Genomic DNA, 15,098 nt, shown 5'->3' on the forward strand with positions numbered 1-15,098 from the left:
AGAGTTGCATAGTCTGTGATTGGAGCCAGTAGATCTCAGAAGAGGAAATAGTGAGTTCAGAGGGAGACTCTGAGGCAGGAAGGTGTCATGTTTGAGGCATGTTTAGCTGCTTAGAAGGCAGAGATCTGTCACATAGGGAGGGAGGAGCATGTGTGCTCTAGTCAGGGAGGAGATGAGGCCAGGAGGAGCCCAGGCAGCCTGGGATCATATTCTGAAAGGAGGGAGGAGCATGTGTGCTCTGGCCAGGGACGGGGAGAGGCCAGGAGGGGCCCAGGCAGCCCAGGATCATATCCTGAGTGGGACAAGAGGCCTTTGGGAGTTTGAGGAGCTGTTCTGGTAAAGCGGTCTCTTCTGGTCTCTAAAGCCTTAGTGCAGAGATAAGTATTACCAGGGTGGAGAGTGGAGGAAGGTGGGCCATGCATCTCTCACACGGACAGCTCTCTGCAACCTGGCTTCTCCCCAGAGTCACCTTGTTGACAGAGGACGCAGGTGTTGCTGTGTGCATGACAAGTCCTCAGTGTGGACTGTCCTAGGCTCTCTGTGAGTTGGGGTCAGCTGACACCCCTGACAAGTGATGTGGTGGGGAGGCCTTGGCTGGAGTCTGACCTCACATCCATTTGGCTCTGATCATATCACTGTGGTTTGTCGAGTCTGTCTCCCTGTTGGAAAGCAGAAACATTGACTACCTCTAAATGGCTAGGACTAAAGGATCGCTGAGTTGCCCTGTGCCTGGTGGAGATTGCGCTTTCCTTGGAGACCCTGTGGATGGGCAGTTATTAGACAAAGAAAAAGCTGTATCCTAGGAAAGTGTTATTCTCTAAGCTTTATGCAAACTGGGACTGAGATAGCTCCAAGAAGAAAGGAGGGATGGACAAAACCTACTGTCTGGATGGGTTGTCTCTGGGGCAGCTTTTAACTGGATGAAGAAATATCTGTCTGTACCCTTACCCTCGTAATTTTGTGCCCTCAGCTCAGGGGCAGGGCTGTACCCCTAGTGTCCCTAGCAGTAAGAGCTTGATTGGGATGTCCACAGGTGCTGAAAGTGACTCTGATTACCAGGTGGGTGACATTCGGGCTGGTTCTGGTCCTGTTGGTGACACACTTGTTGTGTGAGCAGAATGTGCGTTGGAGTCTTAGCAGTCTCCTTTCTACCATGAAGAGAAGAAACCAGCGTAGCAGTCTGAGTGTGAGCCTTTCCCTTGAAAGCTAGCAAGTGAGCATTTTCCAGTTGTTCACCTGTGAGTTGTGCTTGATGTGTGTGTAACAGGGCTGCTGGGGTGTGTCAGTGGTTACAACCTGTGGGCTCCTTGGGATTAAGCATTGAAATCTGGGGTGTCTCAGCTCACATGTAGGAGTTCATGTCAGGCAATAACCAGATGTTGTGTGTGTTTCCACTTGATGATTGGAAATAGTGTCTATGTTAGAAATGGGATGGGTTATGTAAATGTGTGTAGACACGGGCCGTGGCTGTGCTGCCTTCAGGATGATGTCTCAGCAGGGGCTGGCAGGCGTTCTTGTAAGGCTGCACAGTAAGTATGTCAGCCCATGGATCACATGTAACCATGTCATTCTGAGGGCCCTGTGGAGGAGCAGCCACACATTATTCAACAAGCAGGCACAGTGTGTCCCAACAAGATGCCATTTACAGAAGCAGGTGTGCATGCGCTTGGTGGCTCCTGTTGTCAAGCGGTAGTTAATCACAGTGGGAATATGGTTGTGATTTTATTTATTTATTTATATTTTGGTTTTGGGTTTTTAGAGACAGGATCTCACTATGTAGCTCTGGCTATCCTGGAATTCTCTCTGTAGACCAGGTTGGCCTCAAACTCAGAGATCCACTGGCTCTGCCTTCCAAGTGTTGGGATTAAAGGCGTATGCAACAATGCCTGGCTATGATTTTAAAGTGCAGCATATAAGCCTGAATGTTGGGTAATGGGTGTTTTCCTAAAAGGACCAATTGTACATCGATAACTGGGACTTTCTCCAAGTGAGAGACTACTCTTCATCACAGGACAACCTTACCAGGACACAGCAGCACTCCACAGGCAGGGACAAGGATGGTTCCCGCTGGTCTCAGCTGCAGACTTGGAAGAGGCAGTAACCCACTGGAAGTGGACTGCGTCTATGCTTGCCCCTCAGCAGTGCCCCTTACTGTGCCACCCACAGCCTCCTGGGAAATACAGAGTCTGACCGTGTTCTGGTTCTGATGGATGGCTTCGAAGAAGTTGGAATGGCCAATGTGGGAACTTTCGTTGGAGCAGGCATATGCTGGCAAGACTGGAGAACAGCTTGTACTTCACCATTGTGGTCATGGGTGGCTGCTGCCACTGCTCAGACTGCAGATATTCATTCACCTTGATTCAGAGAAGCAGTAAAGACAAGCCCTGGGCTTTGGGTCACCTCTTGACCTCTGAGCTTCAAGGTCACTGTGGCCAGAGGAATGGTGTACCCATCTAGTGTGCCTCAGTTAGTGCTGGCTAAAATGTGAAATGGTGTCACTTCCTTGGAAAAGATCTGGCAGTTTCTTAGAAACTTCTCTCCACATTCTGAGGCAGCACCTCTGCCCCCTGTCATTCAGCCCTGAGAAATCAGAGATGCATGTTTCCAAAGTCTGCAAGAATACCCATTGAGCTTTGTTCATTCATAAGTAGCTTACCAGAGGTGTGTGGCCTCACACATGCCTTGCAGACTCAATGGTGGCTGATCTCAGAAGACAGTGTGCACAAAATTTAAGGTTCTAAGTGAGTCTCTTTTTGGAGAGTCTCAAACAAACCCAGTGAGAACCTAGCACTTCCAGGGGCCAGGTGGAATGGCGGGAACAGGTTGTAGAGGACACCATCACTTTGGGCAATGGAAAGTACCTCCTGTCTCTCTGGGAACAATAGCCAACTGCCTGAAGCTCTCCTTGAGGCTACTGATCTGTGCTTAAAATTGACAAAAGTTTCAAAGTTACACCTTATATGTCATATCATAAGATTAATTTAAAATGTAGAACAAGGAAACACATAAGAAGCCATAAAAACTGCCAAGCTCTTTCTGGATGTGTGTCCATCTTATGTATTGCATAGTGTTAGAAGCCCCAGGGGCTTCGGAGAGTAGATGTACATTTACCTACATGATAGCTTTGAGCTCGTAAATGCAATATGTGTGTATGTGTGCGTGGTGTAAGTGTGAGATCAGATAGGCTCCCAGTTCCTGTGGAGAAGGGTTTTAGCATCTCCATACCATATTTGAGGAAAGCATCTGGCCCAGGTGCTATCAGATGACTTTTGTTAGATATTAATGATGTCTTAGACCTGGTTGGAACACTGGTCGGGGGAGCTAGTGCTGTGTGCTGTCCTGTTGGTTTGTTCTGTGTCGGCGGCTTTTTCACAGTGTTCTCCCTTCTGTGTTAGGGGGGGTCTCCATATGCCTGGGTCATTCTGGAACTGACCACTTGTTCTTCACACACAGTAACCATGGATGCCTGTGTGTTTTTTGCTCCTCCAGGGTTACCTTCCCGCCAACGTTGACCGGAGACCAGCCACACTGCAGAGAAAGCAGAAGGAATACTTTGCTTTTATTGAACATTATTACAACTCAAGGAATGATGAAGTTCACCAGGACACATATCGTCAGGTGTGTGTGGGGTCTTTCCCTTTTCCACGTATCACTCACTACTGGGATTTGAAGCTGGTTTGTAGGGGATGTTTCAGCTATCAAGAACCTGATAGACTTGCAGATTTATATTTTCTAACAGTAAACATTTGAAAGCAATTAATAGCAGTTTGCTACCAGCAATATCTGGCTTGTTTGAGTTCTTTGTCAGAGGTAAAGCATGAGGCTTGAGTCAGGTTACAAAATAGATATTGAAATCTGTGAGTGATGACCTGCATCTGCCCTGGGTGATGGTTGGCATGTGGCACCTCAACCTGTACCTAGCACTCTCAAGCCGACTTCTGGGGGTGGCACCTTGGCCTGTGCCTGGCACTCTCTAGCCTAATTCTGGGGGTAGTACCTTGGCCTTTCCCTGGTACCCTACAGCCTGTTTCTGGAGGGTGGCACCTTGGCCTGTGCCTGGCACTCTACAGCCTGTTTCTAGGGGGTGACACCTTGGCCTGTGCCTGGCATTCTGGATCACGCTTCTGGAGAGTGGTCCCTTTGCTTGTGGCTGGCACTCTATAGCCTGCTTCTGTAGGGCAGTGTCTTGGTTTGTGCTCCGAACTCTTGCCTTCCTGTATTTGATTATCATATATTTATTGTTCCCCTGAAAGTTTATGTCCAGACCCCATGGAGCTAGTGCGAGATAACATTTGCATGGTTTGACTAACTGTAGGTTAGTCCTGCTAACACTTGGAGCCTTTCTCCTATTTTCCCAGGCCTGTGATTGATGAGGCAGGCCAGGGAGGGGCAGGATATGGGGTATGATACATGTGGTGTCCTGTCTGCATAAGAAATACATTGCCTGTGGCTCTTGTGTAGGTTGATCCTTGCTGGTAGTGGGCATAGAGGCAGGTCAAGCCTGCTTTTCATTTCCCGTGAGTCCAGCACACAGTGCATCTCTCCACAGGACTGTCACTGAAGGGAGCAATGTCCTGAGCGTGGCTCTCCAGGATGCCTTGCCAGTGAACCTTGGCACCCTTGTCCCTCACCCATGCGTGGGCTCCTGCATGTGGCCCTCCTGAGTTCTCTGACCTTGCTTGACCTTGCTGGTCTGTGTGAATGTCCCTCAGCAGTCTGCTCATGGACTTTCCTTGTGTGTGCTCTGTGTGTATTCGATTTGCAAGTTTACCTTACCTTGTTCCCTTGTGCTGAGGATTCAGACTCTGACCGTCACTAGGAACCCTTTGAAGGACACAGAGAGCAGGCCTTTTATAGGTGAGGAGGCTGAACCTAATGACTTACTTTTGGCCACAGGCCAACTAGTGTCAGAGTGAAGTGGTAACCCCATTTACTATATAGTAACTAACTGCTTCTTTGCATATGGACAAGGATGGAGAGAAACTGTTTAACCTCTGGGTTAAAAAGTGCTCAGTCTCCTCTCAGTCTGTGCAGGCTGTTGCTCTGGAACCCCAGAGTGCTGCTAGTGCTGCTGGAATAGCATGCACTCCTGGGATGTAGAGCCAGCCTGTGATGCCAGCTGTGCTCAGAATTCTCCTGCTGGGTCACCTCTTGAGCCCCACCCACAGGAGGTTTCTACTGTGGTGCTGGCAAAGACTCTCATGTCAGGTAGTGCTCAGGCAAGAACCTGCTGACACCAGCAGAGGCTTGAAATGCTTCCTTTAAAGTGTCCTAGATTCCTCATGGACATTGTGAAGTAGAGGAAAATATGGCCTATGTTCCAGATGGCCTTGTCACAGCTGAAACCGTAGGCACTGTCAGCATCCTTGAATCATGCTCAGTGTTGGACTGAAAGTCAGTGTTCACTGATTGCACTGGCTCATGTTTCTGAGGAGTTGAGGGCCCACCCCTTCCTGACCATGCAGCAAGCTCTGCTGGACTGCGGAGGATCAGGTATGCCTGTCACCTGAGGACAGCTGAGCCTTGCTCAGCTGGAGTGTGCTTCTTGGTGCCTCCTATGGAGGAGCCTAGTGACAACTGTCTCAGAGCAGGTTAGGGGCAAAGCTCACGTGTCCTCAAAGACTGCCCTCATCCTGTAAGATAAACATGTCTCTCCTGCATCTGCAGATCCACATCGACATCCCTCGAATGAGCCCTGAAGCACTGATTCTTCAGCCCAAGGTGACGGAGGTAAGAGGCGCGCTGGCCGGGGAGTCTCTGCTGATGTCTGTCTCTGGGTGTGACTGCTGCTCACTGCACTCGAGGGGCCTGACCCGGGAGCCCCTGAAGTCCATAATTAGTGGCCATGGGAATCACTGATTGTTCTCAAAACATTTTTCTTGTGTAACATTGATACAAAAGAATGTATGTAATATGTATATGAGTATTTATAATAGAAACTATGTCTATGAATTTAGGAGTTAGAACCCCTCCAATGCTGACCTCTGTGAGCTTGAAGTCAGTAGCATAGAAGCTATTTCTCCATGCTCATGGTTCTGCTACTCCAGCTCCATCTCTGTCTCCCCTTCCCCCAATAAAAGAGGTGATTTCAGACTTTTATTTGTGACTTCACTGCTAAGGAAGCAGTGTGGTGTTACTGTTGTGTCTTGAGCTGAGTGTGCCAGTCTTTGTACAATTCAGTCTTTGCAGCTTGTGATTTCTTCTCCTTGTGTAGCGGTCAGGATGAGTGTCTGGGCACTTCCTAATGTAGTGCTGTTGGGACAGTGTTGCTAGAATCCTCCTGTCCATTTATGAGGGTGTACCCCTGTGAGAAGTTCTCTGAGGCTTTCACGATAACAGCATGCTTCCTGGAGGGGTCTGCAGCTGATGCTTTACCTGGAGCCTGGAAGCCTGGATTTCCCACTCTATGGCAGTTCTTGGAACATGACCAGGTTCGTGAGCTCTGTAGGTCTGGTGGGTATTCTTACCTTGCTCCTGGCTTCACTTTCCTTGGCTGCTGGTGGCTAAAGAGCATCTCTGCATATAGAGACAGGCGTCTTCTGTGTTCCTGTTCTGGGAAATGCTGCTTACTATCTGGACCACCCCTTTCTTCTTTTCACCCATTAAAAAAATAAGTTTGTGGTCTTTCTACATCTGGGATTCTAATTGAATTATTTGATGGGATGTGCTTAGCCTTGCTGAGTTGAATGTGATGCCCACTTCAGTTATTATGGGATGCTTACTTTAAGAAATCTTTTCCATCAACATCCGTCTTGTAAGTCTTCTCTCACCTTCTCATCTGAAAGTTTTTCTTTCCCCACCATGTATTTAATTTGTAGCTGACAGCAGCATCTACAGGTAGCCAGTCAGTGGGGGCTGTGCAGGAACTTGGCTTGTCACTTCCATGTTCTATCTGTGCCACATTTGCAGGTCTCCATGAGGACCTTAGTGCTTCCTCCTTCCTCTTCCCAGTTGACTGGATTATCTTACTCTTTACTCATTCAAGTCATTTTCAGAATCACGTTGCCGGGTGGTTTTTTTTTTTTTTAATTGTCTGATTTGTGAAAGGAATTTGACCCTCTTTGTACTTGTTATTTTGAGACTAGGTCTGTCTGAGTTGCCCAGGGTAGCCTTGAATTCACTCTGTAGCTTGCATACACCCTTAACTTCAGATCCTCTTGGTCTTATCCCACCAAGTATCTGGGACTGTAGGTCTGGGCCACCAGACCAGGGGAAATCTTTATGAAAGGTCTTGTATCTGTTTTATTAGATTTATTCCTAACCTTTATATTTTTGTCACTAAAGTAAGTGGTATCTCTTTAAAGTAGACTTACTATCTGAAATACTTTGTTTTTTGTCTTTATTTTCCCCAAGTAAATGCATTTTGAAACGTGGACATCTCTTGCCTGTGCAGTAAAGCTACTAAAAAATTCCAGCATTGCTGAAGTAAAAGTGCCTGTAGATTGTGGCGCACAAAAGGGGAAAATGAGTTTCCATAGGAGCGGCCGCTCTGAGGCACTTCTCTGTGATTGCCCTTCTCAGTGGTGTGCTTAGAGAGTCTGGAAACAAGGCTGATGCATTATGACCTCTTCTTTACTTAAGTTTTTCTTTAAAAATGGAAAATAGACCTTGGTTTGTCTTTGTGTGCTTTTTTTTTTTTTTTTTTTTCTTTTTTAACCCTACAACTTGGCACACTGCTCACAGAGCCGGCCATGTGGCCTCTGGTCTCAGCTGTGGTCCAGAGTCCTACATTGCTTCGTGGTCAGGCCTCGGCCCTCTTGCTTTCAAGCAGCTCCCTGTCTGTGGGTTTGCTCAGCCCCTGAGACCCTCCAGAGGTGTGAGGTGTGTGTATTTAGCAGCTGGCAGGGCTGAGCAGGGGCTGTGCAGGCTGTAGGACAGGCGAATCTCTGGGGGAGGAGGGCAGACTATCCAGGCTGCTGAGGGCGACTGGGGATAATTTGAATACGACTGTGTTATGGGGATATGACATGAGGAGCAGAGGCTTGAGGAAAAACGTTGAAAGGTGAGGGCTTGTGCTGGCTAGTCTGCAGGCACCAGTTGGATTTCCGGCACCTTGGAAGCCGGGCTAGATCCACGGTGACAGCCAGTCTATTGACATGGTGGTTTCATGAGCTGGAAGTTGATTAGTGTCTTCGGAGCTAGTTGTTTGTCAGATGGTTGACTGCCACTGTGTACTGGGCTTGACCCTCAGAGTCCAAGCAGCTGCCTGGTGCTCTGGCTCAAATTTGCATCCCACTGGCAGGGAATTCAGATAAGATACAGGTAGGAAGAGCAGGCACATCCCTTTGAAGTCATATGAGTTGGCAATGTGGTTCAGCTTGTAACCCAGAGATGGAGTTACTGCGCTAGACGGAAGATGGACAGTGAATCAGGATCCTGAGTACAGAATCTCACATGGCAGCTTGATGAGGCTCTGGGGTGGTTTCCTGAAATCAGGCTTTTTTTTTTTTTTTTTTTTTTTTTTTGGTACTCTAATATTGTTATTTGAAAGAAAAATTTATCAATTTTTAGCCACCCTTTTCACTTTTAGTCCCTGCCCATTTTGTTGAATGAACTCCATCTTAACATGACCTGTGACACTTGGCTATTGTGGCCAGTCCTGTGTGTTGGTTGAATATCCATATTCAAGTGCAGATATTGGCAAGTTCAATATCTGCCCCGTGGCCTTTCCTCCACATCTGTCCTGTTTTCTGCCCTCGGCTTCTTAGAGCAGCCTGAGGTTCAGAAGTCAGGTGCTGCTCCCAGGTTGCTGCTTGTTATATCTGAACAGACACAGAATAGTGAACCACACAGGTCGTGAAACCAAATTTTTGACCCCCCAACTGTGAGTGGATATAGGAGCTTCCTGTGACTAGGAAAAGAAGGGACGTTTTTTTGAATGCAGGTACCGATGGAGTATTAGCCTCTTCTGTCAGACTTAGAATGTTTCAGAAGTGGAGGTGGCAGTCTGCCTAGATCCAGATCCTGGTTCCCATGTGCCTAGGTGTGGTTTGGGTGGGGGTGGGGACCTGGGGCATGTGCTGTTCCCTGGCTCTCTAGCCCCTGTTGACAGGACACCTGTGCTTGCCAGGTGGCTGAAGGGACTTTGAGGCCCTGGCCGCAGCCACCTGTCCCCCTCTTGTCATAGCTGTGCTGCAGAGTCCCCACCCCACGCCCCGTAAGGATAAGGCAGGGACTTATTCTCATCACTATGAGCCGAGTTGAATTGCCGAGTGAGAACCACCTGACTGTTACTCTGTCCTCCGTCTGCAGGCCTTCCAGGGAGAAGCCTCTCCCTCCTTCTCACTGTTCCCTGATCCTTCTCATTGGGTTTCCTCTGGCATGTGGGCATGCTGCATTTAGAGTAATGGACAGCGACGCTGGACGTCTCACAGCCTAGCAGTGCTGAGGCGGAAGTGTCTCCCACATCTGTTGTGCTCCTTGTCACTTTACTTGATGAGGGAGGGCCTCTCAGACCAGGATGTTTGCAGTAGGTACATCCGTGGACCAAGGGTCTCGGCATTATGCCCTTTGGTGGATCATGAGTGCTTCTCCGCAGTTCCTCATGAGTTATCATCCTGCGAGCCCCATGTGATCTCCTTGCATACGCTCTTTGCTGAGTTGACCCTGGCTCCACCGACAATTCTATCCAAGTGAGCACATTGCTTCCACCCTTCTGCTCCAATTGCTCGAAAAATTTTTCATGGACTTGTGGGCTGTGTCTCCATGAAGAATGACCTCCCACTCCCCAGAACACTTTCAGATGATGTGACAAAAAAGTTTCAATAAATATTAGTGAGTTTGGAATCGGGACTGGTTTTGCAGTTCCACCACTGCCCACTGACTAGAAGTCAGCCTTAGCTTATTCTGCAGCTGCCTGTACCTGTGCAAGAGGTTCTGGGACCAAAGGTAGGACGTTGAGATCATCAAGAGGTCCAGGAGAATTCACTGTAGACAGTTAAGCTGACTGAGAGCTTTTCCTTTGCTCAAAATACACTGGACTACTTCTGGATTTTTCTGAGGAGTGCAGCCTGTTCTTTCAGGTATAGTAATGGCAAGGTGTGCTGTGTTAGGGGCAGCTGGCAGAAGCCTGCTTTGAGACTCCCTCAGGAACACTGCTGCTTCTCTGTGGAGGAGCTGGAGGGCCCTGGCCTCCTGACCGCAAACTGGGCTCAGCTGTCCTCAACACACACTCCCTGCTACTAGTGCCTTGTGTTCCTCCAGGAAGGTGCTGGACTCGTGGGCGATTCCGAGTTTCCCTCGAGTCCCACTGACGGAGACTGGTGCTTGGGACCTAAGTCTTAGCACCCAGGCCAGCCCAGGTCTTTGTCCCCAACCTTCTCAGGCCTTTAATGGTGTGTTTGAGGCCAAGACACAGCCTCTGTCCTGTTTGCCTGGGTGGCTGTGACAGTCCCCTGTGCACTGAGGACCCGTGATGAGGTTCAGTGTGTGTGTGTGTGTGTGTGTGTGTGTGTGTGTGTGTGTGTGTGTGTGTGTATACACTCTGGATTTGTTAGTGTGGATTGTGCATACATGTGTTCCATGTCAGCATTAATTGTCTTTCCTTGGTTGCCCCTACTTTTATATTTTTGATCCAGCATGTCTCACTAACCTTGAAGCTCTTAGATTTTGCGAGGCAGGCTGGACAGTGAGCTTCAGAGATTTACCTGTCTCTGCCCCTGAGATCGGAATTACAGCCATCCCAGACCTTTGACATGTGTCCTTGGGATCCTTGTACTGCAGAGCGCCACTTTGTGCCTGAGTTATGTGTCCAGCCTCTGAATGTGTTTTTACTTCCTTTTAATTGTTTGGTGGGGCTTGTGATTGCATGCAGGGCCCTCACACATGCTAGGCAAGTGCTCTGTTAGCGAGCTGTGGCCAGCCTCTGAACTGGTTTAAATATTCATTTCTCTCTAGGAAACTGTTGACTGATGGAAATGTATAGGAATCTATATGCAGGAGCGTGCCACTCACTCAGCAAACATGTGAGCTGTGCTGCAGGTGGTGCTTGCTTGTTAGTCACTTGAGCAGCGGGGGGATGGTGTACTGGTGTGGGAGTGGGGCTGGATTTTAGGCTCCGTGGCTTGGAATCACAGACTGTACTTGTCTGGGCTCTAGGCCTCTTCTCTGTAAATCCTGGGGGTAGAAGTGCTTTGGGGAGCTAGACCACCAAGCCCAATCATATATAAGGTGCGGGTGATGTAGGAAGGGCCTAACTTCCGAGAGTGTGCAGACATCTGGTTCTTCAAGATTTGGTGTGGTTAGAGGTTCTGGAACACCTTTATTCATGTGAGCATTTTTTCACTGCCTCTACTGTACTGCTTGCCTGTGTGAGGTCTGGGCAGAGTAGTAAGACCTAGCCCTGACTGACTCGGGAACCCAAAACTAAGCAGGAGCCACCAGTGAATGACAGTGGGAAGGAGGGGACACCAGAGAGTCATAAGTAGGAAGTGACTGGTTCTTCCATAGAGAAGGTGGGCAGGGAGCAGCCATAGAGAAAGTGAACAAGGAGCAGCCATAGAGAAGGTGAACAGGGAGCAGCCATGGAGAAGGTGGGCAGGGAGCAGCCATAGAGAAGGTGGGCAGGGAGCAGCCATAGAGAAGGTGGGCAGGGAGCAGCCATGGAGAAGGTGGGCAGGGAGCAGCCATGGAGAAGGTGAGCAGGGAGCAGCCATGGAGAAGGTGGGCAGGGAGCAGCCATGGAGAAGGTGGGCAGGGAGCAGCCATGGAGAAGGTGGGCAGGGAGCAGCCATGGAGAAGGTGAACAGGGAGCAAACAGTGTAGAAAGTAGTGCTTGAGTTGGTCTCAAATACCAGGAATTAGTTTAGTCAGAAGCAAGGAGAGGCCCTTAGGGCTGTGGGAACTGAGGTGGTAACCTGCTGGGCTCTGCGGAGGGTACAGAATATGGATGCTGGTTAGAAGAGGCCCTTGGGGCAGGGCCAGAGACTGGGGAGACTTGGGCACTACGCTTATGCATCAATGGAAGGTCTTTAAGCCATTGGTGTGGGTGTGCATACATATGTGTGGGTGGCCTGGGGTGGTGTGGTTCTGTTGTACCTTGATAAGATTAATCTCAAGAGCAAAGATGGAGAAGGGTGAGTGAGATGAAAGATGGTGAAGAGGAAGGGTCAATCGAAGGTGAGTGTCCTGAGGAAGAAGGAAGCGAGGGTAATTCTTACATTCATGGCTCAGGAAACTGGGGGTCTGCATGTGTCTTCTTGGATGGGGATAACTTTCTAGGGAATGAGGAAATCTATGACCTTGTGGGGACATAGATGCATGTACATGTGCATGAGGAAGGGCTGCATGCACACGTGCTACACCCCTCCTTCTCTCCCTTGCTCCTTCCCCTTCTCCCTCTTCCCAGTTACCTGCCCACCCACCCACCTCTCTCTAAGGAAAGAGCCATTGTTTACCAGGCCCTGGTCTACTCTGCATCCCTGTGACCTGCTGGTCTCCAGGGAGTAGAGAAGCTAGTGTTAGTGGTGGGGAAGAACTGAACCCAGGGCTCGGGAAACACTATGGTGCTTGTGAACCAATAGAAAGTTACGGTCATTGGACTGACTTTCACAAAGAAACTGGAATTGATAACTGTCTGTTTTGTGCCTTAGTATTGGAAACAGTGAGAAATATTGATGGCATATATTTTAAGTGAAAACGTGGGTACATTTTAAATTTTTACTGTGTTCATTTCTTGCTTTACTGCCAATTCCATTTTCTTTCAGATTTTCGAAAGGATCTTGTTTATATGGGCTATCCGACACCCTGCCAGTGGATACGTTCAGGGGATAAACGACCTGGTCACTCCGTTCTTCGTGGTCTTCATTTGCGAGTACATAGGTAGGCGCACACCACTACACTGTGCCTCCTGGACACCCAGTGTGATCTTCAGTGGATCTGCTGTGCTCACTGCATAGTTACACTAGTGCTGAAAATTACCTCTCAGCATCACAGTACTAATGAATGACAGTTGTGTTAGTCAGGGCTCTTTAGAGGGACAGATCTTATAGACTCAATCAGTCGGTCTGTCTGTCTGTCTATCGATCTAGGGGATTTATTAGAATTGTTTATAGGCCGTGGTCTAGCTAGTCCAACAATGGCTGTCTACCAATGGAAGGTCCAAGAACCCAGTAGTTGTTCAGTCCCCAAGGCTGGATGTCTCAGCTGGTCTTCAATATGTGGTGGAATCCTGAAGAAGTAGGCCAGTGAAGGAATGGACTTCCTAGCAAGAATTAGAGCAAGCAGGCAAAGAGCAAAAGCTTCCTTCTTCCATGTCCTTTTTTAGGCTGCCTGCAGAAGGAGTGGCCCAGACAGCAGTCAAGTTGACAACCAAGGATGGCCATCACAATTGTGGAGGGGGCAGTCTTATCCTTGAGGCCAGCTTTAACAAACACCATGAAACCCACACTCAACCACTGCAGATATGCTCACAACTGACGATATCCCACTTTAAAATAGTATATGGGGAGAAATGAGCCTATTTGGAAATTTGGTTTTTCCTAGTGGCCCCCAGCTCACTGGCTTTCAGGGCTTCGTTTTAATGGGTAAGGTTAATGTGATAGAGTAGTCAGTGTTTTGTGTATAAATTGTGAACCAGGCATGCTTCTGTTGACTTTTCAGCCTTTTCTAATTCCGACATCCGTAGCATCGCTTTGTGAGAAGATGAATTACATGCAAACTGATTAGCTGTGTGAGGGGTAGTAATGTGCACCATTACTCTGAGTCCTGTATCTTTAAAAAAGTTTACAGTTTAATGTGTGTGTGTGTGTGTGTGTGTGTGTGTGTGTGTGTGTGTGTGTGTGTAGGTAGGTAGGTAGGTACATGTCCCAACATGCCTTTGGAGTCAGAGGGCAATTTGTGGAAGTCATTTCTCTCCTTCCCCCATGTGCATACTGGGGATTGGACTCAGATTGTCAATCTTGGCAACAAGCCTCTTTGCCCACTGAATCCTCTAGCCTGCTCATCTGTCCTTTTCTTTCATTTACATTAGAGTAGCAAACTGTAAAATGATATCACCTGCTCTGAGCAGTTCTGAGTTTATAAAAAGTCTGATTAGTAATGTGTACACTTTCTGATTCATTTGTGAAAACACATTAAGTACATAGGAGGGGTCATTCTTCAGGTTGAGCATTGGCGTTTAAAGTTGACACTGTTCCTCCTTCTGTGGCACTGGCTTGTTTTTGTGTGCCTATAGACTGGAGCATTTCAGCCCTCAGTCTGCTTTTGTGTTCATCTGGAGGGATGGGATCACTCAAGGTTATATCCAGTCAGTGAACTGATTATACCAAAGGTAATGCCAAGCAACTAGGGAGAGCCACTGCTTACTCCGTAGCATCTCTGTCCTCTTACTCCCCATCTGAGAGGTAGCAGGGTGCTCCTGATGGTCCTGGAGTGGTTGGACCTCTGTCTGTGGTCCTCAGTTAATGGAGAAGTTCAGTCACAATGCTCAGAGGATTGATGGTCCAGGCTAAATGGACCATTTGATTAATGTGGGAAATAATGTGTTTGAACTGCTTTACCACTGACTTATGTTGTGAGACCCAAGCAATTCTAATGCATTTCCTGATTATTAGCAGACAAGGGGAATGGCCAAGACCGTGGTGTTAATTGTCTAGGAGAAACAATGATTGGAGGAGGTAGGGACTGTGCTCTGTGAGTTGGTCCTGAACTGGGCTCAGAGATGCTCTTGCAAGCCTTTCCCCACATAGTAGAACACCCACACTTGAACATATACATGCACTTATGCACACACATGAACACACACACTTGAACATATACATACACTTATGCACACATGCACACATTTGAACACACACATGTATAGATACACACGAACACACACACACACACATGAACTTACATACACACACTAAATAAACAAGTTAAAAAATTTTTTAAAAGCGAGACAGTGGTGGTACATGCCTTTAATCCCAGTACTTGGGAGGCAGAGATAGGCGGATCTCTTAAGTTCAAGGCCAGTCTGGTCTATAGAGTGAGTTTCGGTATAGCCAGGGCTATATAGAGATAATTTTTTTTTTAAAGTTACAGGATGCAGAGAAATAGCCCAGTGTGGAGAAGAAACTCTGGGCCCATGAAAGATGAATTGGTGACCACAGCAG

General features: G+C 48.1%; 1 protein-coding gene across 2 annotated transcripts in view; it reads left to right on the forward strand.

The window, feature by feature from the left end:
• The window catches only part of Tbc1d22a (TBC1 domain family member 22A), a 306,168-nt gene that overhangs the window by 98,171 nt on the left and 192,899 nt on the right, over nt 1-15,098 (forward strand). For both annotated transcript variants that reach the window (XM_076556523.1, XM_006986078.4), the window contains 3 exons: nt 3,490-3,618; nt 5,668-5,730; nt 12,705-12,819. In XM_076556523.1, the coding sequence (XP_076412638.1) occupies nt 3,490-3,618; nt 5,668-5,730; nt 12,705-12,819 (307 nt within the window). The remainder of the gene's footprint in view (nt 1-3,489; nt 3,619-5,667; nt 5,731-12,704; nt 12,820-15,098) is intronic.

This window comes from Peromyscus maniculatus, chromosome 20 (assembly GCF_049852395.1).
Source record: "Peromyscus maniculatus bairdii isolate BWxNUB_F1_BW_parent chromosome 20, HU_Pman_BW_mat_3.1, whole genome shotgun sequence".
Classification (NCBI taxonomy): Eukaryota; Metazoa; Chordata; class Mammalia; order Rodentia; family Cricetidae; genus Peromyscus; species Peromyscus maniculatus.